The sequence below is a fragment of the Chelon labrosus genome, assembly GCF_963514085.1.
Source record: "Chelon labrosus genome assembly, chromosome: 1".
NCBI classification, from domain to species: Eukaryota; Metazoa; Chordata; class Actinopteri; order Mugiliformes; family Mugilidae; genus Chelon; species Chelon labrosus.
Window position 1 is genome coordinate 21412385 of NC_140337.1, and position 27874 is coordinate 21440258.

Consider the following 27874-nt stretch of genomic DNA (forward strand, 5'->3'; position numbering starts at 1 on the left):
CAGCCCTCAGCCTAGTGTGTTTGTATGTGTTTTTGTGTTTCTCATCAGTAATCATTCAATCTTTGTCAATTACAGCCAGCATGATAGTGAGGCAAAACAAGCAATAGAAGAGACGAGCGAGCGGCGGCTCGAGAGGGAGGCAAAGATTCCTAATAGAGCATTTAATGAAAGTTAATGGTCGGCTTTGTGTTCATCGGGGAATTGGCAAGAGGGAGCCTGAGTATTGTTTAGAGATCGGACCAGGCACCGTGCCATCATGGATGATTCTCATTATCAGACTTCTCTTAATGATGGGTATAAATAATGTATATCACAGCGTTGCTAGATATGGGCGAAGACTTGGATACCATCACTTCACTTGGGAGCCAATTACAGGCAAGGATGAAACACAAGCCTTGTCCTGAGCTGACAAGGTGTACTGACCGGATAAAATGAATAGCTTAACGCTGGTATTGGATTTAAACACTATATTTCAAAAAAAAAAAAAAAAAGTAAACTTTGGAGGAAACAAAATAACAAAACACCAAACGCCATTATTTTCTTTTAGAAGCCAAAGTACTTCAGATATTAAACAATGCTGGGATGGTAAGATGGGTGCCGTGGGCTTACACTCGTAAAATTCATTCCTCTTGCAGATAACTCAAAAATAATGAAAACTGTGAAATTGCAGCTGTGAGGTTTGTGCTTTTTTTGTTACATACATCCAGACGTGGCCAAAAGTCTGTGTGCCCTTACACCTCCTCTTCAAACAAGATCCTTTCCTCCTTAAAAGTGCTGAAATTAAGCGCTCTCTTGTCATGCTTAATCCTTGCCGAGGCGTAAAATTGCCTGGATGAAATTATTAACACCCCGGTAGTGAGTGGATCGCGTTGATGTTTAAATCAGACACGTTCCTTCAATTAGTTTCATTTCAGTTTTGTGCCGCTCGGTGTTGTTGTGTGCGCCGTGCCGAATTAGACAAAAAGCAATAAACACAGCTGTTGTAAAGTCTGTTTTCTGTCTCTCTCGACGTGGTGCATTGATCCTCTGATGGTGTGGTCCCTTTTAGTCCTCCTGATCGTGCTTTGGATGCAACTGAAAGAGTTTCCTCGAAGCGTTTCAGACTGTCGTGCGCTGCCCCTCTGAGCCTTCAGTCTAACCTTCGGATTCGATGCGGAGAAAGATCCTTTTAGCTTAGAATAACAATCTCCTGACTTCTGACATTTTGACTTAGTTCTGAACAAACATTTGCGACTATCGCAGTGCTACTCAGTGAACGGTGCTCTGCCTGAACTTTGAGGTACAGCCACATTCACGGCAGCTGAACAATGGAGGACTCTAATCTGGAAGGAAGGGACACAGCTCAAGGCAAACTGACCTTTCATGGGTGTTAACGTGGACAATTACACACATTTTCTTGAAGACGATTGTTGACCTAGAAATAGTACAGTATCTCTGATGTTTCTACTTCATTTTTTACATGGTAGAACTTAATGTGCTTGGGTTAACCCTAACCCTAGCCCTAGCCCTACCCTTGCCCTAGCCCTTGCCCTAACCCTAGCCCTAGCCCTACCCTTGCCCTAGCCCTTGCCCTAGCCCTAGCCCTAGCCCTAGCCCTTGCCCTAGCCCTAGCCCTAGCCCTGTGCTTTCTAAATCTTTAAAACCTTAGGATTATTTCTAGAGTGGCATAACCGGACTCGATTTGTACCAGAATATGAGTGTGGTACCTCACCGTTTGGGTTTCATCCGATACGGAGCGGTCCTACAACCAGTCACCATTGTGTTTTAAACAAGCTGAATTTCACAACCCTTAGGTGACGTGTATGACTACAAATGCGGGATATTAACGTTGCACGTCCAAGAAAGTAATCACATTTGCCTAGATCCAACTAAACCATCTTTTCTGCTGAAAGAGCAAATGTCTAAGTTGTAGAATTAATAAAAAAACAAGTTGTTAATAGCCGTCATGGGCCCTAAAGTCATCCACCCACCTCTCCAGCAACTAATAGATTCAGCAAAACTGTAAGATTTAGGTTTTCACACCTTTAAAGACAAATGAATCCATCATTGCAGAGATTTATACTTTCCTTTAAAACACCCTGAAAACCCTGACTACCCAGAGTAAATGTTAAGTCAGTGCTCTTCCAGATGGTGCTGTCAGAGGCTCTCCTGGGCCCCCTATCCAAGCATCCCAATTCCTCCCACCAGCCCATGAGAGGTCATTATGGTAACAGTAGAGATGTGGGGGCGGTGTTCTCTGGTGGTGTCTGGGACGCCGTAATTGGTCCCGTCTTGTGGATCTCTGAGCTCTTCAGGCAGCGCAGGCATGCATCACCGCTGGGGCAGCTGAGCCAGACCAGGGCACACACTCTGGCTGGAAGGAAAAGTGGTTACTCATCACCCTAACCTTCCTGCTTTAGAGCGGTCCAAAAAGATTCGTCAAGGTGTATAAATAGCAACAGTGTACTCTACGTAGCCCATTCAAACATCACTTTGATCCAGATCACTGACTTTACTCTCAAGCTATATCAACACTCAGTACATGATTTCATTGCAAAGATGGGCGACTGCTTAACTATCGCAGTCATTGTGTGATGACAGACTTCAGAATAAAGTATTTACGTGCATTTAGGTGTTAGATCACATCTTCCTACACCATCTCTCTCCAACTAAACACTCCTCGTTCAAAGTGGCGGCTTCAAGATATCAGTTTCCTTCTCTTTGGCTGCACCAATGGCAATTTAGCATCGGTTTTGCAGGGGTGTTTTTTTTTAACCTCGGTGCCTAGGGATCCAAACTGTGACTACATTAAGAATCTTTCTTCAACCCGATAGAGATTAGAAGCAAATCTGTTGGAAGTCACTTTATTGACAAATTAATTCAATAGAAGAACATTACCAAGACGGACAGAAGAACTCACGTTTACATTGAACTATTGGACTGATTACCAGAAGTCTACACCAATCCAATCGAGCCGGATTGGGCTAGTCTTGTTTGGTTTTGGACGTGTTTATGAGGCATTTTTATTCTGATTGGGCTATCATTCCGATTATCACCGAAATAGTAGAGTCTGTGTAAACGTAGCTAGTGCTAATGTGTCGCATTATCAGTCAGTTGAATGTCACTGCTGCTTACTGTGGGTAATGACATTTAAGTAAATCCTCAAGATTGCCACTTCAATGCAGAGCGATTTTTTTTTGTCAACAAATATAAACTGGCGCAAGATGAACTTTAATCTTATTATAATTAAAGTCATTTAAAACTAACAGAATTGAAGTTTGTGTTGGGTCGCTCTCGCACGCTGTGTGAATGAATGTAGCGCCGCTTAGATCAATACACGGTGAGACGTCGTGAGAGTCTTATTTTGTTGCCCTAACAACACTGGAGGCAGGCAGCATTAATATATGCCGCGGAACAAAACATTCACGGCCCAAATGAACGAGGAAGTCAAAACTTTACCCAAACAAATCTGTAATTCAAATGGAAGCGTTCATCTCCAAACTAAACACAATGAGCGCCCAGTTCGCTGAGTGGGTGAGTGTTTTTGTGTGTGTGTTTGGGCGCGCGCTGCATACTTATTCTCCTGCTGTAGTCCTTAACTTCAGTGAAAGAAAACAAAACTTGCATGACTAATTTTTACTGTACATCTGCCGCAGCCTTCTCGTTATGCAGGCAGCCGTTGGAATCCCAAACACGCCGTTGACTTTTACGGAAATGCGCTGTTTGCTCTTTTGAGATTAACTCCATACCGATAATTTCATATTTGCTAAATGGTTCTTACAGCCCTGATTTCAGGGCATCACTCAGTCGGACAGCTAATGAATTCATTGTATTGATTATGATGCCCAGGAGCCCTGGCTGGGAAATATGAAGTGTCAAGAACTCATTAATTCTAGAGAGGAGTTGGCAAACATCATTGACTCATTCCATTACACAAAGTCCACATATAATTGACCTTGTGTCTCATTGCTTCTCGGTTGAAAGTTCTTGTTTTTAGCTGGGGAAAGAATAAAAAGAAAATCTTTTTTTTTTTTTCTGAGTAGAAAGGTTTTTCTTTCTGAATGTCTTATCTTAGCAGCAGGATCTCGCCCCTGTGTGAAAGGTTTTGCCGGATGTTCATTTTATGCCTACTTAAAGATAAAGCGTAAAGTAAGAGTTTTGATAAAAATGAAAAGCCCGGAGCATTTCAAACCGTGTTTATTCTTACGCGCTTACATCAAAGGCCTCGCTCGCGTTTTTCATAATTTCACTTGGCATTTTCTGCAAAAAAAAAAAAAAAAACTCCCCAGAACAGAGAGGCTGAGATAGAAAGGGAGAAAGGGGAAATAATTGGGTTTAAAAGTGGATGGGTATTTCTTTTATGTTGTAATGTAAAGAGACCCTAATTTTACTTGAGCTCTGAGATTTCCCACAACTCAGCTTAATCTCCTCGCTCAGGATTCAGACATTCTTTTCCCTCCATGAGTAAGTGCTGCTGTGTATATTCCTCTCTTGTTCCGGAGGAGTACACTACATGGACAGGCTCATCATGGAATAAATCTGTGAAGCATCAAACGCCATTTCCAATACTCCATGCTTGATGCGTTGCAGTCTCTTCATGTTGGTTCTAAGATACTTTTTTTGAATCATGTAATTGTCAAAAACATGTTCTTGCCGCCTCTGTAATGACAAGCAATTTGCCGGGGACGTCTCTCAGGAGTCTACTTCCCAACACCCTCGCCGCTTGGATTGAAAATGTCAATCCGTGACTATAATCTTTGCTATCTGCTTCATGCATATGATAATGCACACCTTGATAGTGGATCGGCCCTGCAGCACACTCTAAAAGCAAAAGCTGTGATTCATAGGAGCCCCATTAAGCCATGCATTTACCAGCGGTGACTAACGAACCTTTTTACATTGAGCGAATTAATCAGCACATGACTGTGGTTTGTGCTGTTCGGATTAATTATTTCGTTTTAATCCCTGCCCTTTGGCGCTCTTCTCTTTAAGGTCGATTGTAGTAAAGTTCATGCTATTTGCCTGTTGATTTACATATGAATATGAAGCTATTTTACATGGATGTGATTAGGACACCTTACAGACTGCTCATGTAGCAGTGGTGTAGGTTCCTTCTCCTACAATTTATCATCATCAAAATCCATTGTGTGACCTTTTCACCGTCATTAGATCATTGTTAATGCTTCATATAAAATGTAATTGCGAAATAAGCGGGTCAAAAGGTTGAAATTAGGTGCAACAAACCTGCTGTGGTGCGTCTGCAGTTTCCATGCACAAGACGATCTAATGACATAATATTTGGGTTTGTGGCCGACATGCTTGTTGCTTGTGGCAGCGTCCAGCGATGGTCAATTTGAGTATTTGTTGGCTGACCAACCTTGCGCTTTAGAGTGGCTCCTGTTTTCACTCTGATGCCACGTTTTTTGCCTTCCATCACTCACACGGTTGTTAGAAATGAGAGGGGCTTACTATAGTAGTTGGGGTCACAGGTTGAGAATGATGTGTCCAATTTTTGCCCAAGCTATTCAATTGTCCTGGTTGTACCTATAAATGAGAGTGATTACAATTTGAATGTGTTTAATTATTTGCATTCATACAGAATATTGTGAAATATCTCAGTATGGCATATCATACACTGTAAAACATTTCAAGTCAGTAAAACTTGAGGAAACTCTGTTTCAACTCAAAAAGCTGAGTTATAAGAAATGAGCATTGTTTGTTTCAAATTGATACAAATTCAGTTTAAACAACTTATTAGGTTACTTCATTCATTGGAGAAAACTCAGTTTACCTTGTTAAATGAACTCACAGTTCCTCACTATATCAACTCACATTTCCAAGTTAAGATAATTTCAACTAAATTCACATCAATTGCCATTTTAAAGGGAAATTACCTTTTTTTTTTTACAACCTGGACCTTATTTCTGGCATAAAATACGATTGTTTACTCACTCATATAACTTTGGTGTCATTTGGAGTCTTTCAGACGATAATTAGATTTGCGTATATCCATATAATGGGAGTGAATGGGGCACCGAAACGCAGCCTCTAAATAATGCATTATCTGCAGCAAAACTCATTCATTTCACCAATATTTTGTTATGATACACTAGTGCTATTCCCCGTTGAGTCCAGAGCTACCTTATGGCAGAAATAAAGTCCAGGTTGTAAAAAACGGTAATTCCCATTTAAGTCGAGAGCACCAATGTTTTTGCTTCTGCTTAGATTTCTCATCTTGACAACTAATGGCATGTTGTAAAGTTTATGTCAACTTCAGACAGATTAACCTCACATCATTTATTTTATTTAGGTCGTTCAGAGAGGAGGACATTATAATTTGATCCACCAAAAACAGTCACTTTGAAATGCAGTCCTACTTCCTCCTCCCCCGTTGCTTTTTCCAACTCAGAACAAAAAGAACAGAGCTAAATGAACATCGACCACACCGACAAAAGACAGAAGACAGTTTAAGTTTAGAAAACTTAGAGTGAGTTCAATGTCAATAACTAGTCACGGCTATTGGAGTTAAAGAGGAGAAAAACGTTCACATAACTTAATGGGACTGTAATGTTTTACAGTGTAAGAATACTGATTATCATGCACAAATTGCTCAAGCATTTCTTTTTTTGTCAATGTCTCACTTGTACTTATTGTGTGCGATCTTTTCAGGGGAGCTGTACATCGGTGGCGTGACGAAGAACATGTACAGCAATCTGCCCAAGCTGATTGCATCCCGGGACGGGTACCAGGGCTGTCTGGCCTCTGTGGACCTGAATGGGAGACTCCCTGACCTGATCGCGGATGCCCTCCACAGGGTGGGCCAGGTGGAACGAGGCTGCGATGGTGAGTAGTAGAGGAAGCAGCTTTCTGTCACATATTGACTCGCTGTAATCGGAGTGAAAGTCTTATTGTGTGCTAATGGAATCCCTCTCCTGTTGGAAGGTAAGACAAAAAGGAACAATCATTTCACATTTCACGCCAAGGGAAATCAAATAACACTGAGTATAATCCAGTGTTTCTGTTATAAGTAACAGCAATTTCTCACAGAGAACGGCGGCTTTTCAACAATTACACATCAAGGTTGGCTTAGTCAGAAGTTTTTAATAGTTTGTTCCCCTCCCACGTTATACATAAAATTGCTTTTCTAACTAAACTTCTAGTAAAAGCATACAATTAAAGCAACTAAGGTGCATTTTTGTGTGAGTTTTTCCCTTAAATACTCCAGCTACCACTCCTAGATGCTCATAGCCCCAGCCAGTCTTTACAATCTGTTCTCTATATCCTCTCTATTGCCCCATAAAACCTGCAAGCAGGATGCATCTCTCCCCTCTAATGTTATTGTGAGCGTGGCTAATCTCAGAAACACCCTCGCTGGTTTCTGCGTCATCAGCCTCCCATTTGTCGTATTTTTACTTCCGCAGTGCGTGGTTCGCCGCCGCGTCTCAGGCTGCACTGCTCCGGCGTCGGGCAGTTAATCCTGAGTATAACAGTGGATTTTGGCTATAGCATTTCCCCTTGCGCCCCTCCCACCAGCTTAACCCCCCCTACACCACATCTCTATGGCATACCGAGCGACGGAGAGGCTTGATTTCCCTGAGGGCTGCACTGGCCGACTCAGTGCAGCACTGATCCAGCTTTTTTTTTTTCTTCTCTCTCTTCTCTCTTCTTCCTCTTGTTCCCCAACGCTGCTACTTCTGCCAGCCGGCCTTATTACCTGCCTACAGTTATACACTACAATTACTTTGCTCTAAACACAGTTTAAAGCTGCATGAAGATATCATAAAGATATCATATCAAGTCCTGTGGGCACTTGAAATGTTAATAATAGTTAATGACTGGATGTGCCTGAGAGTTGAGCGGTAGTAATTGACCAGTTAGGGTGCAGCCTTTTGACAAATATTAGTATACCTGCTCCTGAGGCTGTTAGAAATGCTTGTATTCCCCTGCTGATATTACAGGAATACATCAAAAACAATTTTGACTAGTTATCTAATTTTACCGTAATCAAATTTAGAATATTATTCCTTGCCATACACCAGAGAAACCAAACCGTGTGCATCATTCCATCTAAGTTGACTTTCATATGGTATAGTTTTAAGGCTGTTACATATTCCCAAAGAAGTGAGAATTTTGTTCTTGTAGCTTGTTCTCGACACGTCAACCAGGCAGAAGTTTTTTCTCGTGTGGTGTCTGGCGACCATTCTGTGATTGGTCAGAAATTGGAAGTGGGTGTGGTTAATGCGAAAAAGCGGAAATGCTAGCGGCAGCTCCGTCAGTGTGACCGTTAATCTCTCCTGGGTATTCAGTGTATGCTGAATGACCTGGCCAGAACAAACTTTGTTCTTGTCCTTGCTCACCTCGAGAACAAGAACAAATTTCTTGCCTCTCGCAGAGTATGTAACAAGCTTTAGAGTTGATGGACCTTCTCAACATTGTGGTTACTATATCCAGAGCAAGACTAATGAAGATGACTGTCGTCCTGAGTAAGGATCACTCTCTGAAGTCTACACCCAACTGGTTCTGAATGCTATTGTTAGCTTGTGTATCAGGGCTCGACAGTGGTGAAGGTGGCTGCTGGTCCAGCCTCTCCAGACCATAGGCCCAACAAGGGCAAAGGATCCCGTTTGATGCATATCACAGAAACATAGAGCAAGATGGTGAAAATGGGAGGTAGGCTGAGACAGAGAGTATTGAAGGACCAGTGTTGATGGAAGAGACAAAGCAAACAAACTAAAGATTCTGGTCTTCAGCGCCATTTTGTTATGAAACAAAAGCCCAAACTAAATTCCAACTGAGGCACCCTGGCCTACTCTGCTCTATTAGTACCTCAGCAGATGTTCCAGCCGTAGCCAAGCTGTTAGCTGAGCACACAGCTGACATCAGCAAGGGAATATAGACGCGTGTTAGCTTGGGTTTTACAGTGGTAGCAAGATTGCCACCGCCCCCCAATATTGTACCTGAGCATTTCATTTGGAGCAAACACAACAGATGGAGTTTCATGCTCCAACAAACCCAAAGCACCTAATAAGAGGTTCTCAGACAGCCGTCTGAAGGTAATGTTTGGCCAATCAATAGTATAAAGGAAGAGTGAATAAGTGATTACATGGCATGCTTATTAATTATTACAATACGCTCAATTAGCTCCTCAGGGGAACCTTTTATTAGTGAGTAATTAAAGGGCAAATTAGCATGGAAGTAGAAACAGAAATGAAGTGAATATTTTAGAACAGAAAGTAAAATCTCTTAGACTTTGTATGTATGTATATATTTGTTGTTTTTGTAGGTTTGGTGAGGTTTTTTTTTTTCTTCTTTTTTTTTTAATTGGACCATTTGTAAATGGCACAGTGAGATGTCTGTTTATCTATGCAGAAACAAATTAGTCTGGCACTGAACCATGGTTCTTTGAAAATGTCTGTGTTTAATTGAGATTTTAATGAGAAACCCCACCACAGCCACCACAGCCACCACACACACACACACACACACACACACACACACACTTATTTTTAGAACTATTGTTTTGCCCAAGACTTGAACTTCATTCCAATCTTATATCTTTTAATCCCCAATCTAATTTTGTCAACAAATATTTGAAATCTGGAGTCCTCTGAAAGAAAACTAATGGAGATCTTGTCTTTACCAGTCAGTTCTAATAATATCCAGTCAACTTACGCAAAAACACGTCAACGCCACTTGGGTCGAAAGTATTCATGATCCAATACAGAAACAGAGATGTTCACTGCAGTTTGAATAAGTGCCTGGAACGCCACAGACAAATTACTACAGTGGAGATTATAATTGACATTTTAAATGTCTTCCACCATTCAAGACGGTGGAATAGAACAACTTGAGAGGGCGTCTAAATATGGAGGCACGCAAAGAGACCCAGACACAAATACGCTGTTTGAAGTAGATGGCTCATCAACAAGTACGCTTGACGTGTTGTCAACTGAAGTCTGCTGAAATGTGCCAATTCCATGGGGGCGGTGGTCGTACTAGAAAGGGCAGCCCTTTTAAATTACATTGGGGGCTTGAATGTAAATATCATACATTGCTAAATAGAGCTTCAAAAAGCAGTTTGGACTGCCAGCAGAGCGCCCTGGGGTTTTCCTTCTGGGTCAGCTCAAAATGCTATAATATGCTCCTGAACGGTATGTTTATGTGCTCTATGTGTAGGTTCATTTTCTTTTTTTTTTTCGGTTTAAAAACACTACAATGCCTTTGGTCATGCCCTCAGGACCCAGTACCACCTGTACGGAGGAGTCCTGCTACCATCAGGGGGTGTGTCTCCAGCAGTGGGAGGGCTTCACTTGCGACTGCACCATGACGTCCTATGGAGGCTCGTTCTGCAACGACCGTAAGTGAAACGTTTCTACTGATTGTTAAGGTTTCGAATGGCGGGAGTGAATGGTGCAGCGGAGATACTGGTTGGTGGACTGCCGGTGCTGGTGCTGGTGCTGGTGCTGGTGCTTACTAGCAAGCTCCGTAGGCAACTTTGCAAATCTGCTGCTGGATCCTCCAAGACTCTTGTATTGTATACGGTAATGTCAGTCAACAAAATTTCTCCTCGTGCACGTTCTTTGGGTAGCTGCGACTGGTGAGTCCAGCTATTTCTCACCAAAGCACGCGTTCATAGCTCTCCAGGAGGCCATTTGTGCAAATCTGTGGCCTCTCAATTAGTGGAAATGGGATGCCCTACTCTTTAGCAGTCTTAATTTTTTGTTCATTAAAGCATTGCATTTTTACATGCATAAATACCTCGCCTAGTGCACTTCTAACCGCATTAGAGCCTCGCTGGCGTGCTATTTTATTCCTTAAATGGCAAATGCTTTTACAGGCAAACAGTGGAACGCGTTAGCCCATTACTGCTAACAAGTTAAACGTCTAAACCCTAGTAAACAGCGACTCATTATCGCGCTCGAGCGGGGGCCACACGCAGATTGCGCTACGCGCTGCTCCCGACGAAGCCATGTGCTCAGAGTTCACCGTGAGATTGGTTCCTCGGCTCCTGAGGCACCGCGAAAAAACACACGCTGCGCGGAGTAACAGCGTTTTGAGTCCTGTGTCGCTGCCATGTGGTCACCTGCTGGGTGGCTGGGAGCCAAGGAGGGGGATGATGAAAGGTATGGAGAGAGGGTGAAATAGGTTTATCACGAATGCAGTGTTTATGTTAATGGTTTTAAGTGCTTCTCTCTTAGGCTGACAGTATGTATTTATTGTGAAGTGATTGTGGCTAATGCTGTTACTGAAGGTGCAGCATAGAATCTGAAGTACATATATATATATGTCTGAGAATATTTCATCTTTGCAGTATAGAGCGTTGGATATTAGCTTTTACTTAAAGACGGATACTTTGTCGGTTACTTGATTTAAGCTGCTAAACATACTTCTGCAGCTGAAAGACTCTTGTCTGCGAGGCCAGGGTGATATTACATCCTGGTATCCGTGTATGTAGCGGTATGCCTAAGCGTTCGTAGGACAGGTGCTGTCTCATCTCATTAGCGGAGACGTTCCTTCTTTATTACGCCGTTTAAGAATTGTGTCTGTAGCAGAGCTCAGCTCGGTAACATGGAGCTTATGTACAATTAGCATTCAGCGCTCTTCACAGGAGCGATTTAAACAAGGGCAGAGCCGGGGTGACAGGCTAATAGACTTGTTTGTATAAGCCTTTGTTTGCTTATGAAGTGGTGGGTGCCGGGGTTAAGCCGCATCGCCCTTGCCTCCCTTCTTTCTGCCTTTCAAACCGCCCTATATTTCGTTTGCGATGGAGCTTTACGTCGGATCGTTGCGTGTTGCCGCCGCCGTTGTGCTGCCTGCCATGTTCGCTATACAGAATATGACTGGGCATGACAGTAAGGGGCTGATTAGCAAGGTGTTCCTCCGGCTCTTGGAAGTCTCGAGCAGGGGGTGGGGGGGGAGGGGGGAGGCGATAATAACTGCTCCGTCGGCGTGACAGCTCTGCCAAGATAAGCAGAGATCCTTCGCTCCTTGAGAGAGGAGAGCAAATGAAGAAAAAGGAGGGAAAATGAGAGGTTGGGTTGGGTTGGGGAGCGTTCGCAGCGTTGCCGTTGCTGCTTTCAGGGATGACAAGTGGAAATGCGCGGAGCCAGGGGAGCAAACCAACATGTGTTCTGCGGAAGGACGTGGGAGAAGTGTGTCTGTTATGTGAGAGTGTGTGGAGGGAAGGACTTCACCAGCAGCCTGATCAAATGGGTTTGAGACTAAGAAAAGAAGAAGCTTTTTTTGTCTCCATTTTAAATTCCAGGCTCAGTAAAAATCCCTGACACCTGTTTGTCACCCATGTTGATTTATGTAGGTCTATGGGTCTATGGGCTGCTTGTTAAACTTCACTCCACGCTACGTGTAGTCTAATTACACAATGTGCAATGTTTTGTATTGATGAGAGGTTGCCATACTACAGTATAACACATCAAACTGTCTGGAAAAGTCTGGAAGGTCCAACCAATGTCATGTTTGCCTCTTTGAATTTGAGCGAACCGAGGCCTGGTAAGACATATGTGCTATGCAGTTGTATGTCAGCCTCTTTCAAGTGTGCATGCATTGTTGTGCGGTTTCTGTTGCAGCCCTTCCTTTCTTCCCTCGCCACAGCAGCCCATCATCTGATCTCCACGCTCACGGGGTCGCTTCTGCCTTGCTTGAAACGTCAAAAAACAAGTTTCTCTGTCCTTGAGAGCCCACCCTAACTTCAACATTTGGCTCCTTCTCCTTCGCGTCGACTCCTCTTTCTTGGCTTCCTCGCTCCTCGTTGCATAAGCAGCCCCGTCTCCTCGAGGCTTTTCACAGAATCAACCGTTTTTTTTTTTTGTTCTGAACACGCAAGCCTTCAGGGAATTGTCCTTGAGCCCCGCTCTGAAAAACCAAGGTAGGACTTATTACATCTGGTAGCATATCTGGAATGAGAATGAAACCGATGCATCGAGATCTTGGACACAGAAGCCTTGCAGTTTCCCGTCAAAACCATAACAGCAGGGTTACGCTCCGTTGCTCAGTAGCTTTCCTGCATAAAACTGCTGTCGCCTGTTCTCTTCCATGCGCCATTGTTTCACCTCCTGTACATGAAACTATACAAACTTCCTCTGTAGTGTTTTCTGTGCCATAACAAATCGCAAACCTTGAATCCCGCTTGTCTGTCTACACGACTAATACGTATAAGTCTTGTCTAAACATCTGTACTGGGCGCATTGCTTTGTTGTTTTTACAAAAGGTACGTATGCATGCCAACAAAAGAGAGGGTGAATGTAAGGCCTGTAAAACAAATCACAAAGAAACAACCTGCCGTGCAGTGACAGTCTTTATCTCCTGCTGTGAACAATACACAGCACACACAACTCTGTCAGCGGCTACATGTTACACTGAATTAAAAAGGTCCACCAGTGTTTGCCACTGGATAAGACCACTCCGCCATGGTCTTGTAAGGAATTGGAAAGATTTTTGCACTATGCTGTGGTTGCGTTGTTTTTCCTAGTGCTACCAAAACCCTCTTCCCACCAGACCCTCCACACTCACCTGGTCTGTACTGAATTTAACTAGCTAACAAAAATAACAAAGCTATTTGTGTTGTTAACTACTAAAGATTTACATTCCCGCTACTTTTTAAAACCTGATGTTTGTGCTCTTGATTTTTTAGACCATGGAGATTTACAATTATTTAAAGAGAGTTGGTCAAAACCCGGAGGAAACGACTCCGGACGTAACGTGAACTAGCTTAACTTAAGAGCAAGCTAGCAAACTTAGCTAGCAAAGTTAGATTGAAAGTCAACTGTTTATTGTAAATTAGTTTTATTCACTGATACTTTAGTTAATCTTACACACATTTGTCCGTAGAACACCACGTCTCAACTACATTATGTTTAGTATTCATGTACTTGAACTGCACAGGCTGCTGCTCTTTGTCGCTAAATCCAATATCGGTAATTTAAAGACGGACTGATATGAAACACATGCACTCTTTTTAATAGTTGGGATAGCACCACAGTTTTTTTTTATAGACGGTAGAATCCGCGGTAGTCAGTTGGAGTGATTGCCACTGCTTTTCAATCTCTGTGGGGAATAAAAATAAATGAGCATAATTATTGTAACAATTATTGCTTGAACTGTTGTTTGTGGAAGGCCATTACAGACGAAGAGCAGAGGGGCCTTGGGTGCATACTATTGATATGTGTGTGTCCCTGTGTGTGTGCGGTCTAAACATGCAACATGCCTGATAAAGAAGGTCTGCGACAAATGAAACGGACTGGTGAAAACACAGCCGCGGTAACACATTAAGAGTCGCCTGTCATGCGGTAACCATACACGGCGGAGGAAGAACTTGGGTGTAATTTCCTCCGTTTGAGTTGTTTGTTTCCCTCCAGGTGGAAAGGTTGTCGGCGTTATTGACACGGCGGTTATTATTTATGAATGCAGATGCACAGCTTATTGGAGGAGATATTAGAGAGAACGGATTCTGTTTTCAGACAGCACTGATGTTTCGTACCGGATAGACTCGAGGGATTTGTCCCTATTGGGTTTTTATCGCCAGTTGCACGTCAGTCAATCATGTCTGCTACCTGAGATATAACGAACTGAGTGAACTCCTTGACTACCGCTACAGAAAACGCTGTCAAACACACTGTCAAGCTTTAAATAAAATTATTTTGTATATATGCCAGAATTGCCTAACTGAATAAGAAGATGGCTCTAAATGGAGTCTTTCTATCCTGAGAATTAATAACTCAATAAATAATACATGGCGTCCGGGTAGCCTTTGATTGCTGGAACATGTCCGAGCGCGTCGCTGCCTCGCGCCCCCTTTGACAAGTCGCAAACGCGCGCACCTGGAGACGAAATTAAGTGTGATCCTGGCAACTGAAACGGGATCAAAGAGGATTTAGATCAGTCGATGCGGCTCGGGCCGCGCTCAGGGCTGCGCTGATGTGTCTATTTTCGCAGTATTGTCTAGTTTAAAATAGATCTGCCTTGGGTGCGTTCGCTAGCATTGTCGGGAGGCGGTCTGCTCCCTCAAGCTGTTTCTTTTAAAAGTATATTGAGACTTTATATTGTCATTATTATCATTTTCTTGCTTAGAAATTGACTGCACAGAAGAGGAATTCGACACCGTTGACATAAACTGTACATTTTCATAGCCCATAAATTCAAAGCTACTTTTGAGAGCTGTCTCATCCTCCTTGGACCGAGGAAGCTGTTTACTCCTTCCTCCCCACCGCTGACATTGCTTATTTATGAGCGTTCACCTGATAAGAAAAGACACCGCTGAGGAAGCCGGGCAGTCTGACTGACAGAAAGTTGATATTGGAAGTGATCACCGTAGCCTAGGGTTAACACCGTTGCCTTTCGCCTTTGGGTAAAGGGAGGCCCCGCGCTACTTTCTCTCGCTGAGCAAAGTTGTCAAGTGTCTGTGTAGCGACGCCGCCGAGAGGTGCAACAGGTCAAACTGAATCCCAGTCGAGGGGCTCTCGTTTGATAGAACGGCACCTCTTTAGTGACCCCTTTCTGTTGGAGAGCTTACTCCGACAGACGTACTGCTCTGCACCGTGGAGGGGGAGGTCACAACAGGTTGAACATGGCTGCAGGAAATAATCATGTATAAATGAAATTGGTCTCCTCTTTTCAACACAATAACAGCAGTGCACAAACTTTATTGGTACGTTTAAACGCAAGTACTCTCCAGCGCTATTTCCAATCAGATGTGTTCCCTTCCCATTACAGCCTTTTCTATTAACAGTAGAAGCATATGCCGTATGAGCGCCGCATTCAGTCGGAATTGGAGGTTGTTTTGTTTCCCGTGCTGTAACACTATGTTTACGCACACAGATGCATTTATGGAGCAAAACATGAAAAAAAAAAAGGCTGTCTTCTACCCTTTCTTGCAGACACACACACACACAAACCGGAGAGCATTTGTTATTCAGCAGCAGCCTGCAGTGATTGACTGGTCTATTTGTCTCTGCGTAGCGTATAAGTGGGCCACTTGGTATTCTGCCTTATTCATCTGGAACCAACTCAGACAGAGATGCTGTGTAAGTGCGTGCGGTACGAGGGGCTTTGTTTCTCTTTCATTCTCTGTTTATGCGAGCGAGGGAGCGACCGGGAGAAAACAAGAGGGAGAGGGGGGGAGGACGGAGATCCCACGAGGGGAAGGAGGCGACTGTGCAACTCTTTGTTTAACTGTACGCGGTCGCTGGGCGTCAACGCAACACATGCGTGTGTACGATGAATCCGGCTGCTGGCGCATGGCGCTGTCAGGCATACTAATTGAGTGCGGAGTGCCAGCGCGTTTGCAGCACTGCTGATTTCAATCTGCCTCCTCTCCGACCGCCTCATCTCTATTTCATTGTTCGCCTTTAGCATTCCCAAATACGGAGTAGAAGAAAGAAAGGGGCGTTCTGCAGTAACATGGCTTACAGGATAGAGTATATGTGGTGTTATCCAGCTGTACAGCTTGTGTCACAAATGCCAAAAAAAATGACCTCTTGAGGCTGCTTCCAAAACCAATTCAACCCACATACACCAATCAGCCACAACATTATGACAGGAGAAGTAAATAACATTGACCATCTTGTGACAATTCAATGTTCTGCTGAGAAACTTTTGGACCTGGCATTCATTAATGTGGATGTAGACATGTAGCACCCACCTAGACCAGACCAGACCAGGCACCCCCACCCCATAGCAATGACACTCCTTGATGGCAGCGGCCATCCCCAGCAGGATGCAGCCTATCTTTCAGCTGGCAAAACGCTTTAGGAACACCTCAAAAAACATTAAAAACACCTGGCCTCCAAATTCACGAGATCCCAAACTGATCAAGTATCTGTGGGATGATCCACAGAGGCCCCTCCCCTCAGCCCATAGGACCCAAAGACCCCCCACTAACAATATTCTGTTGCCAGACACCATAGGACAACCTCAGAAGGCCCGTGTACATTCCCTGATGAGTCCCAAGGAAAGTTGGAGGCACAAGGGAGACCTACACAATATTAGGTGTAATGTTATGGCTGATCGGTGTATACAGTGACTCCGAAGGAACAGTTTTTTGCAGAACTATTGATGCGGCGAAGTTGAAATTTGACCACTTCACCCACAGTATACACAGTAAGAAAATAAGATTCTGTTATGGGTTTGCAAAACAATTAACCATCAACTAAACACCATTAACAGTTACCAACTGCTTTAAAATACAGTCATAGCTACGCGCTATGGCAGCTTTTAAACTGCATCGCCCCATTATGTGAAAACGAAATGTTATCTATTTTCGAGTGCGCATTTACTTCAGCTCTTTATTCCTTGAGTCCTTTATTTGTGACAGCCATAACACTAAGTGGATTGACTTCAACAGTTCTGGAGGGCTAAGTGCATCTCGCTAAGTGTTGCGCTCCATGCTTTTCGCCGGCCTACTGTTAATGCTGGATGAGCTTGATGGGCTTCAGCGGGCGCCGGTCACGCCGAGGTGCCGCCTCGCCGCCGCTCCTCGCCGAAACTTTAATGAAGCCTGATCGGCGAAACGCATTCGCTCTCATCCTCCCCGGCGACTCTACAGGTGACCGTTTGCTCGGTACGTTTTGTGAATTGCAAATAAATAAAAAAATAAATAAACAAAACAGAGAGACACGATTTAAAGATGGCTACCGGTGTCAAGTGCAGAATACAATCACGCCTCGCGGTGCATGTAATACACTTGGTTTAGGCTTAACATCGATTGTCGGGGGCGACTTGTTGTGATGAAGGTCACACTGGCTTCAACATGGACTCCATGCGCAACACAGCGTGGATCAGGACAGACTTAAGGGAAGGCTTTAGCCCTCTCAGACTCTCCTCACCTGCCCGAACTCAGGAGGAATGAGTAAGCAGAGCTGCAAAACTCTCAGTCTCGCCTCAGACCCCCAGATCCAATAAGGGAAATAAACAGTTTTTACCCAAGAAGCCATTTGGGAGACATACAAGCATGGTCTCACATAAAAAACTCCTGGAAGGTGTCTCACTGACATTTTATTTTATTTATTTATTTTTGCTCAAAAGCTCTATGACTCTCTATTTTCATTTTTTGTCAAAAATTGTTATTCATCCCTCCCTCCCTCTTTTTCCGTGGTTCCAATCTTCTCTTCTCTGCGCTGTTTGCCATCCGGGCCCCAAAGTGCTGCTGCCCAGACCCAGCAATTAACCGCCACCTCATTAGGCCAGAAACACAGTGTGAATCCTGAATAATTACTTGCTTTCCTTTCTTTCATGCCCATAAACACACACATGCACACACACACATACAACATCTCCCCCCCTGCTACTTCTCGGTCATCGCGGGCTGCTCTTGAAATGAGATGGAGGGAGGCCGGGACGGCTGCAGTTATCTTCCCATTTGCAGACATGGGCAGCGAAAGCACGGGCAGAGGAGTGGAAGTATGGACGGAAAGCAGTGGGAAGAAGGGGAGCGCGAGTGGGGTAATGAAATGGTGTTTGAGCATGCAAAGGCAATTTTGGCCTCCCCAAAAGAGGGCAGCGCTAAGCCCGTTGGACTTTAGAAGTCGCCGTGTCAAGAGCTCGGAAGGGGATTGGTTGAGGGTGGATGGCCGCGTTTTGTGGCCTGTGGCGCTGAGGGCAGAAGGTGTAAGTAATAGCTTGGCACAACTTATATGGCTTTGATGGAAATAACACTTCCGCTGTAGTGATTAACTGGCTGGAACACTTGCAGTGTGTTAATTAAAAAATTCAATCAGCGTTTGAACGTTCAGCACAAGTGTAATAGATGGTAAAACAAATATTTCACAGAGACTGTAAATGTTAACTGTTAGTTCACTCTGGTCTTATCTGTTTAGCTCTGAGTAAAAGCCTTTGTGCTAAAGTTCTTTACTGTCAGGTTTTATTTTGTTCCTTATTTCTTCTAACCGGACTCAGTCTGGCCAAAAACTATGTCGCCACCTGGATTTAACTTAGCAAATAGGTAGGAGCCTCCTATTGGAGAATTACTGCATGAGTGATTATCTTTCAGCTGGCAACAAGTTATTTAACGCCAACTGGCGCAATGAGTAGCTTCTCATTTCTTAAACAACCATGTCTAAAGACACATCCTGTGGTCGTGGAAAAGACGTTAGTCTGTTTGAGAAGGGTCAAATCATTGGCATGCATCAAACAGAGAAAACATCTAAGGAGATTGTAGAAACTACTAAAGTTGGGTTAAGAACTGTCCAACGCATTATTAAAAACTGGAAGGATAGTGGAGGAACCATCGTCTTAGAGGAAGAAATGTAGTCGGAAAAAAATCCTGATCAACGTTTGGTGAAATCAAATCAAAGAAAATCAACAGTAGAACTCAGGGCTATGTTTAATAGTGAAAGTAAGAACATTTCCACACGTACAATGTGAAGGGAACTCAAAGGATTGGGGCTGAGCAGCCGTGTAGCCTTAAGAAAACCACTAATCAGTGAGGCTAACTGGAAAAAAAGGCTTCAGTTTGCTTGGGAGCATAAAGATTGGACTCTGGAGCAATGGAAGAAGTGTCATGTGGTCTGATGAGTCCAGATTTACCCTGTTCCAGAGTGATGGGGGCATCAGGGTAAGAAGAGATGCAGATGAAGTAATGCACCCATCATGCCTAGTGTCTACTGTACAAGCCTGTGGGGGCAGTGCTATGATCTGGGGTTGCTGCAGTTGCTCAGGTCCAGGTTCAGCAACATTATGTTGCCCAAAGAATGAGGTCAGCTGACTACCTGAATAATACTGAATGACCAGGTTATTCCATCAATGGATTTATTTTCTTCCCTGATGTTCACGGGCATATTCCAAAATGACAGTGCCAGGATTCATGGGGCTCAGATTGGCCACCACAGAGTCCAGACCTTAACCCCATTGAGAATCTTTGGGATCAGACTCTCCCATCATCAATACAAGATCTTAGTGAAAAATTAATGCAACACTGGATGGAAATAAATCTTGTGACGACTTTTTTTTTTTGGCGAGGCAGTGTATATATATATATATATATATATATATATATTATGTCTCTACATCAGGGAAGACATCTGCCTCCAGCTTTGGCTAAAGATACTATAAACTCTTTTTTTTTGGTCTTGATTAATTTTTGTGTTGTGTGGAAGTTCTGCAGTTTTTTTTTTTTTTTTAAATTTTATCCCTTGCTTGGTTTTAATTAAAGATTGCGTAAGCTTTTAAACCAGAATGTGCATTAAAGGACAATTAATGGGGCTTTGTAATTGCATTGAAACCACTCCAGCCACTTGCAGGCATTATCAAAAAGCTTTTTACAGTACTTTGGAATATGAACAGGAGAGGTGGGAGGGAATGTTTCTCTCTCTCTCTCTCTCTCTCTCTCTCTCTCTGTGTGTGGACGTGGTCGAGAGAATTTAAAATATTAAAATAAGGCTGAAAAACGAGGAGAGGAGGAAAAAAAAGCAAGTATTTCTCACCGGTACTCAATTCACACGTTTCATATCAGTCAGTTCCTTTATTCACACTTTGTAAATATCAGTGTTGCACATCTGAGTACTACCAATTTTCTGGACCTGATTGAATTCCGTGCCGCAAATGCGCTTCCAAATACCATGTGCACGCCTGCAATCAGACTGGTGTAAACATGACTCGGAAAGACGCTGGAGTCGGTGTGTGTGTGTGTGTGTGTGTGTGTGTGATGCATTTTGAAGGACTCTGTGTCAGTGTAGTAAAGATGGCAATCACGAGCAGGTGCTAAAAGTCCATCCACCGTCTCATTTTTCAATCCATTTGCAGTCAATTGTTGTGATTTGTTTTGACTCACGGTCAAAGGGAACGGATTTGTTTGTCCACTGGAACGTTCTTTTTTTTTTTAATACTCTGTCGCACTGTTTGCATCCCTAAACTTTGTCAAGTAGGGGGTAGAGGGTAAGGAGGTTAGGAACCCAATGCAGGACTCAGAGGGCTGAGGCAGGAATAGGCGAAAAAGTATTTAATAAAAAAAAGACAAAGCTGACAAAAACCAAAAGGCGCTGCAGACGTGGCAGGATATCCAAAAAACAAAAATCAAAACGCTATGAAAACTAGAACAAGACATCTATAGCATGGGAAGACATGAACGAGGCAAATAAACAGTATGACATGACAAGGAACGAAGGGGAAGGCAGGGCTATACACATGAGGAACAGAGGGGTGATGAGACACAGGTGAAACAAATCAAGACATAACACAAGAAGGCAATGACCTAATCAAAAGGAAAAAAACACATGGAGTGACACATAACAGGAAATCAAGAACTTAACAAAATAAAACAGGAAACAGAAAACACTAAACCATGACTGTAAAAAACCAAGAACTTAACAAAATACAATAAGCAGAAACCCAAGAAACTAATCAAACCGTGACAAACTATAAACAGAACCTACACGTCGTAGTGAATATCATCCATATCACAGCTGTAAAAGGTTCTCATCCAAAAAAAAACCAAAAAACTTACGTTCAAACACAACAGGTGGTGAAACTTTCTGTATGTAGAATGAAAGTGAACACAGAAAACGAACTAAAACGAACTGAAATTATAGACATGATTCCCTTCGTTTTCGTCTCTGTCAATTTAATTATAAGCCTCGACTGGTTGGATTCATATGATCGATTTATTCCGCTCTGGCAGTTTTACGCCAGCTGGCAGCAGCAGCAGCAGCGTCTTACGGCACCTCACGGTCCGTCACGTCACCTGGCAGCACCGTGGCGGTTGCAGCAAAAGCTGGGAGAAAGCGGCAAAGTCCTGTATGGGACTTTTTTGAATATGACGACGAGAAAGATACAAAGTGTCTTGTAGTGGAAACAGACTGTGACAAAATATGTGGCTGGCTTCTCAAGGGGAGAAACCCCGCGAATTTCAAAGTCCGTTTAAGAAGCTCGCACAAGGCGGCTAATGTCGAGTACCAAAACAAGCTAGCCTCTGTGAGTCCGCCGCAGCCGCCGCCCGAAAGAGAAGGATTAATGGAATAGTTCACTGAAAAATAAAAAGTCAGTCATCATTAACTCACCCTCATTTTTTAAACGTATCTTTTGTTGAATTTTATTATACAATACTCACCCTGACCTTATTGAATCCTGCACCTGACAAATAACCCAAAGTATGAAAAAAATAAAACTAATAAAAACTAAACTAAAACTAAGCATTTTTGGAAATATGAAAACTACTAAAAACTAGCAAACCCACACTAAAAACTAATTAAAACTAACTGAATTGGAGGGAAAAAAGGTAAAAACGAAATAAAAACTAAACTAAAATGAAAAATCCAAAACTATTATAACCTTGGTCCCAATGACAGCTGGGATAGGCTCCAGCCCCGCCCCCCCAGCGACCCTTCACAGGAACAAGCGGCTAAAGAAGATGAATGACTGAATGAACTAGTTCAAGTTCATAGTTCACATCTATAAATTTTGAACTAAGCTCATAGACTCCAAAATGAACAGTTCACGTTCATTTTTTCCATTTTTTTTTTTTTTTAAAGAGCAACTTCGAGCTAATCTTGTTCGATATCCATCCCCAGCTCTCAATTATTGCCTCCACTGACTTCCCAAACTAAATTAACTGTACTGTGCACTATTATAAAATAGGGGTGGAACGACTTTGGATTTCGTCGACTAATATGTGGTGAAAGTCGACTCGTTGATGATTTCACACATAAAAACCCAGTAGAAAGTAATGCCTTGCAGCAGTTGAATCTCTATTCTTGACCTGTATACATATTGTAGTGTCTCACACAAAAGAAGCCACGGAGGCTTCTCTGCAAGGTTACTGAAGCTTGAACACAAACTACTATCGGCTGTAGACCACGTCAACACCATAGTACTTAATACATGACACTTGTAATATGCCTATATAAACTGGCACTGTTATTAGTGTTTAATAGTACTTCACAGCGTGTTGTAAGATGTTGTAATGCAGGGAGGTGGGTAGGTGCTCGGGTCTGCCGTAGCCTCTGCGTCAACGTAACGCAGAAGTATAAACCGCCTCGTCAGGACTTGTATTTTCCAGACCCGGCAGAAAAAGGTGATTTTTTTTCCTCCATGATCTTTAGACTCACGCTCACAGTTGGAAAAATTATGCGTTCAGTTCACAATTCACCAAAATATGAACAACGCTGTCGATTAGAAACGACTGCGCAGTTGGCCTGACAAATCTCCCACTATGTTGCCGCAGCACACACAAAAGTGGAAGAGACTCATCTTTAGAAGTAGGTATCGGCTTCGCCGGCATGAGTGACGGCGGCTTCACTGCGAGCAGATGCACGGTGAAATATTAACCGGCGCTTTAGGGATGGCTCAGCTCCCAGAATACATCAATGTCCAATAATACTGTCTACATTTGGCTGGATGAAATGCTGCCGTGTACTCAGATTGTCTTTTTATCTTGTGCTTGATTGTGCCTTCCTCCTCCGTGCGCGCGCACACACCTGCGAACACACAAGCGACTCCGCTGAGAATGTCAATGTTTCCTCAGGGCGTCGGCGCAGGGAGAGACCTTTTACTCAAGCTGACACGGTAGATCATCAGGACTGACACGTGCGCGCACGGCATGCACGCGCGCAACCACACGCCGCCATCCTTGTATTTATCCCCGTGGGGGTTGAGCTGTCGATAAGTCGAGCTGACAGTCTCCCCCTCACCTTGTCTTTACCCCGCATCCTGTCCTCTTCCTCAACTTCTCTTACCTCCCTGCCCTTTTATTCCCCGTTACTTCTTTCCCCCGCTGCTGCTCCCTGTAGGTCGGGGGAAGTCCCGCGCTGCCAGTAACGGGGCTTAAGCATTTAAAGCATGAGAAAGCTGGACATTAGTAGTGGGATGTTACAGTAATTGTGGTCTCTTCAAGTCGATTCAAGCATGACTCTGGAAAAGGTCTTTGTTCGGGGTACAATATCAGCAAAGTCGATGTGTAATATATTTCAATATCATCAAGTAACAGGTGTGCAGCAAGCTTTCTTCTCATAAAATACTAAATTTGACATATTTGGTGTGAGTTTCCCCCAATTTTCAGTTTATTCTGATGATTATAGCAGCATGGATGAAAGGATAGATTCTTTCTAGCTGAGTAACTCCAACAATGTTTTACACACGTTGGAGACGATTAAGCATTTCATCACCTCCTCAACTCTTCACTGCACTTTGGGGGCAAAGAAATCAAAAGACAACGCAAAGAAAACGGGTCGATTTCGGTAAAGCAATGTGGAAAAAGGAAGGTGTGAATTATCACGCACTGGATTTCTATAAATTCTTACTGTGTCTTTGAGCGTTTTATTTGCGCGAACTCCAGAAATAACCATTGATTATGTGTTAGCGAGGAGCCTAAAATGTGTTTTTTGAAAACATTCACTTCATCTAAAGCCGAGATCTGATTCCTTAGACGTTATCCCCTCCACAGTACCTCTTTAAAAAAGGGAAATGAGGAATCAATGACACAGATGATTGCTGTGGCAGAGTGGCTGTGATACAAATGCGCTTGCTACTCAGCAGCCATCTTGGTAATACGCCCAGACAGTTACATTGGGACCCCTTCCAAATCTACAGTTTTGATTGTCAGTGGGACATTAAAACTGAATACAATGTGTGTTAACTCTCCAGTAATGGTTTAAAAAGTGGGGCCTTTGGGTCCTATGGGTTGAGGGGAGGGGCCTCTGTGGATCATCCCACAGATAATTGATCAGTTTGGGATCTAGTGAATTTGGAGGCCAGGTCAACACCTTGTGCTGTATTTCATGTTTTTTTGAGTTGTTCCTAAAGTGTTTTTGTGTGTGTGCCATCAAGGAGTGTCATTGCTATGGGGTGGGGGTGCCTGGTCTGATCTAGGTGGGTGCTACAAGTCTAAGTAACATCCACACCAATGAATGCCAGGTCCTAAAGTTCTCCAGCAGGACATTGAATTGTCACAAGATGGTTATTTACTTCTCCTGTCAGTGGTTTTAATGTTGTGGCTGATCGGTGTAGTTCTAATATTCCCAGTTGACCTCTATAATAAAAATGTCTACCCATGTCAGATGTCTTAATATGGAATTAATGAAGTTGGCCCGTGTAGCTCTTGTAATTTTCATGTTCACGCATTAATAATGTCACGAGTCCATTTCCAATATAACAGTCCTGGACTCAATCTCCCCTCCATGCCTGTTAAGTCAGTGCAGTACTGTTCAGTTTGTGTTGCAGCATCAGAAAGGTGGTGATTCAACTGTGTTTTCATTTTGGAGGATGTGGTTTGTGGTGCTTTTAAACTGGATTGAAGTGTTCCTGTCATTCAGCCGAGCCGTGACATGTTTCGGTACAACACAATGCAATTCAGCAGCACAACAAACCGCAGCCTCCAAAATGAAAACACAGCTGAATCAACAGCTCTCACAGTTATTTTGAATAAACGCTGAGTGCCTTAACCTTCGGGAAGCTGAGATTCGGTGCACGACTGTTCTATTAGAATGCATTCAGTCCCTGGCTGTGGCAAGTGAGTGTGTTAAGTGTACATATTGGGCTTGAACGCTCTTACAGTACACTCATAGAAACCGGGGTTCTCGGTTGTCTCACATTTTGTACTCACATCTTCTTCTCTGTCCCTCGACCAGTAATGGAACCGCCGGAGCGGAAATGCAGTGGCCATTTTATAAGAGGCCCAGTGAGGTGATAAATGACGGCGGGCAAAGAGGGGTGATAAATTGAGAGTATCGCTCACTCCCTTTAAGAATTAGCGTGCGTTGATGTGAATTTCACCGCAAAGATTTTAATAGATTTATTTTTCTCTCCTCCTATGCTTATCCTCAGTCCCATTTCGTTAAAACCCCTGCGTGGTATTTCATATCACCCTTTCACAACGACGTGTCAGGAGAGAGGTTTTATTGATATTTAATCTATTTTAAAGACAAGAGTATTTAATTTACTGCCGCGGTAGGGTTGCGTTGTAAAACTAGTCTTCAATATTTGTCCTTCCACTCACGGTGGTGGATATATATGTGGACGTGGTGTGTGCGCTCGCATGTGCCTGCGCGTGGTTTATGGAGCTACTACGCCGGGATGTGCTGTGTTGAGAGTCTGACTGCATCGTTGCTTCATTTCAGTGCCTCTGATTTCTGTACTCTGAAGGATGACATGGGGATGGGCCAAGAGCAGATGAGAGAATCGAGAGAGAGAGAGAGAGAGCAGAAGAAGATGTAGACAGAGAAGAAGAAGCAAAGAGAGAGAGAGAGAGAGATGGCACTCTCTTCAAAGCCCCCTCCCCTTCCTTAGCTGTCGAGGGAAAGTCAGAGTTGTATAATCAAGTCAGCCATCCTCTTTTCCTTTTAAATCAAGTCCCATCACTATCTGACATGGAAAAAAAAAAAAAAAAGGTTTGTAGTTTTTCCATTATATTTCTATATTTTCTGTTTGAGTTCTTCACAGACAGTGAGTCTGACGTTGATCGGCATCATTACCGGTATCTGATTTCATCTGATGCCGTCATCAGAAATATAGATCGATACGGTTCCTATGCAGAACCTTCCTAAAGCAGCATTGTATTGAACCTGTGGTGCCTTCAGATGGGGTAGTGTTGAAGGAAGGAAGGTGTTCATATTCATGAGGAGAATTCATGTGAACAGCAGCCAAACTGGTTTTTGTACTGTATCATATCATACTGTATCGTATCGTATCGTATCATATTGTATCTTATCATATCATTACGATCAAAGAAATGCCAACATCACAGGCTTATCGTATCGCTTATTGGTCCACATTGTAGGACACCATCTCATTTCATATCGTATTATACTGTATCGTATTGTATCGTATCATACTGTATCGTATCGTATCGTACTGTATCGTATCGTATCATACTGTATCGTATCGTATCGTATCATTACGATCAAAGAAATGCTAACATCACAGGCTTATCGTATCTCTTATTGGTCCACACTGTAGGACACCATCTCATTTCGTATCGTATTATACTGTTTCGTATCGTATCATATCATACTGTATCGGATCGTATCGTATCGTATCATATCGTATCATTACGATCAAAGAAATGCTAACATCACAGGCTTATCGTATCTCTTATTGGTCCACATTGTAGGACACCATCTCATTTCGTATCGTATTATACTGTTTCGTATCGTATCATATCATACTGTATCGGATCGTATCGTATCGTATCATATCGTATCATTACGATCAAAGAAATGCCAACATCACAGACTTATCGTATCTCTTATTGGTCCACATTGTAGGACACCATCTCATTTCGTATCGTATTATACTGTATCGTATCGTATCATATCATACTGTATCGGATCGTATCGGATCGTATCGTATCGTATCATTACGATCAAAGAAATGCCAACATCAAGGGCTTATCGTATCGCTTAGTGATCCACATTGTAGGACACCATCTCATATCGTATCGTGTACTCCACCGGAGTAGCCACGAGATTGCACGTAGAAAGTTCAGAGGTCAGAAGTTGTGAGGCGTTTGCCAGTGTTTTCAGAAATCGCCAGAGGCAGTGGAAGTTTAATTTTTCAGTGGATGGTCAGTTAATTTATCGTTATTTAGTTGTGTAATATGCTCGATGAAATTGTTGAGAATCCCAGGAGCCTTTACTTTACTTTACTTTTCCTTATGTTGCACTTCCTGCGTTGCATCACCTGCTTGCTAGCATGCTAAATCACTAGCCTCCTTTGCTTCTAGACGCCTACAATTCCCTAGACAATGTTCCATTAACATTTGAAAGCAGCAGTAGATTCATACATTTATATATCTGTTACCGTATCCCTCCTTGGACATCTTTCCCAGTCATTACAAGTAAAATAACTAATTATCCATTCCATATGACTTAATGCAGCTGAAGCAGCGAGATGAATAGAGCATGCCTAGTTTGCCTCTGGCACCAGTAGATATTTCATCAGAGCACATTTATCCATT

The 27874-nt window shown here is 43.1% G+C and overlaps 1 protein-coding gene across 3 annotated transcripts in view; it reads left to right on the top strand.

The window, feature by feature from the left end:
* nrxn2b (neurexin 2b) overlaps positions 1-27874 on the top strand; it is a gene marked incomplete at its 3' end in the record, with an annotated part of 633819 nt that overhangs the window by 324293 nt on the left and 281652 nt on the right. For all 3 annotated transcript variants that reach the window (XM_084551818.1, XM_084551817.1, XM_084551819.1), the window contains 2 exons: positions 6649-6822; positions 10217-10336. In XM_084551818.1, the coding sequence (XP_084407944.1) occupies positions 6649-6822; positions 10217-10336 (294 nt within the window). The remainder of the gene's footprint in view (positions 1-6648; positions 6823-10216; positions 10337-27874) is intronic.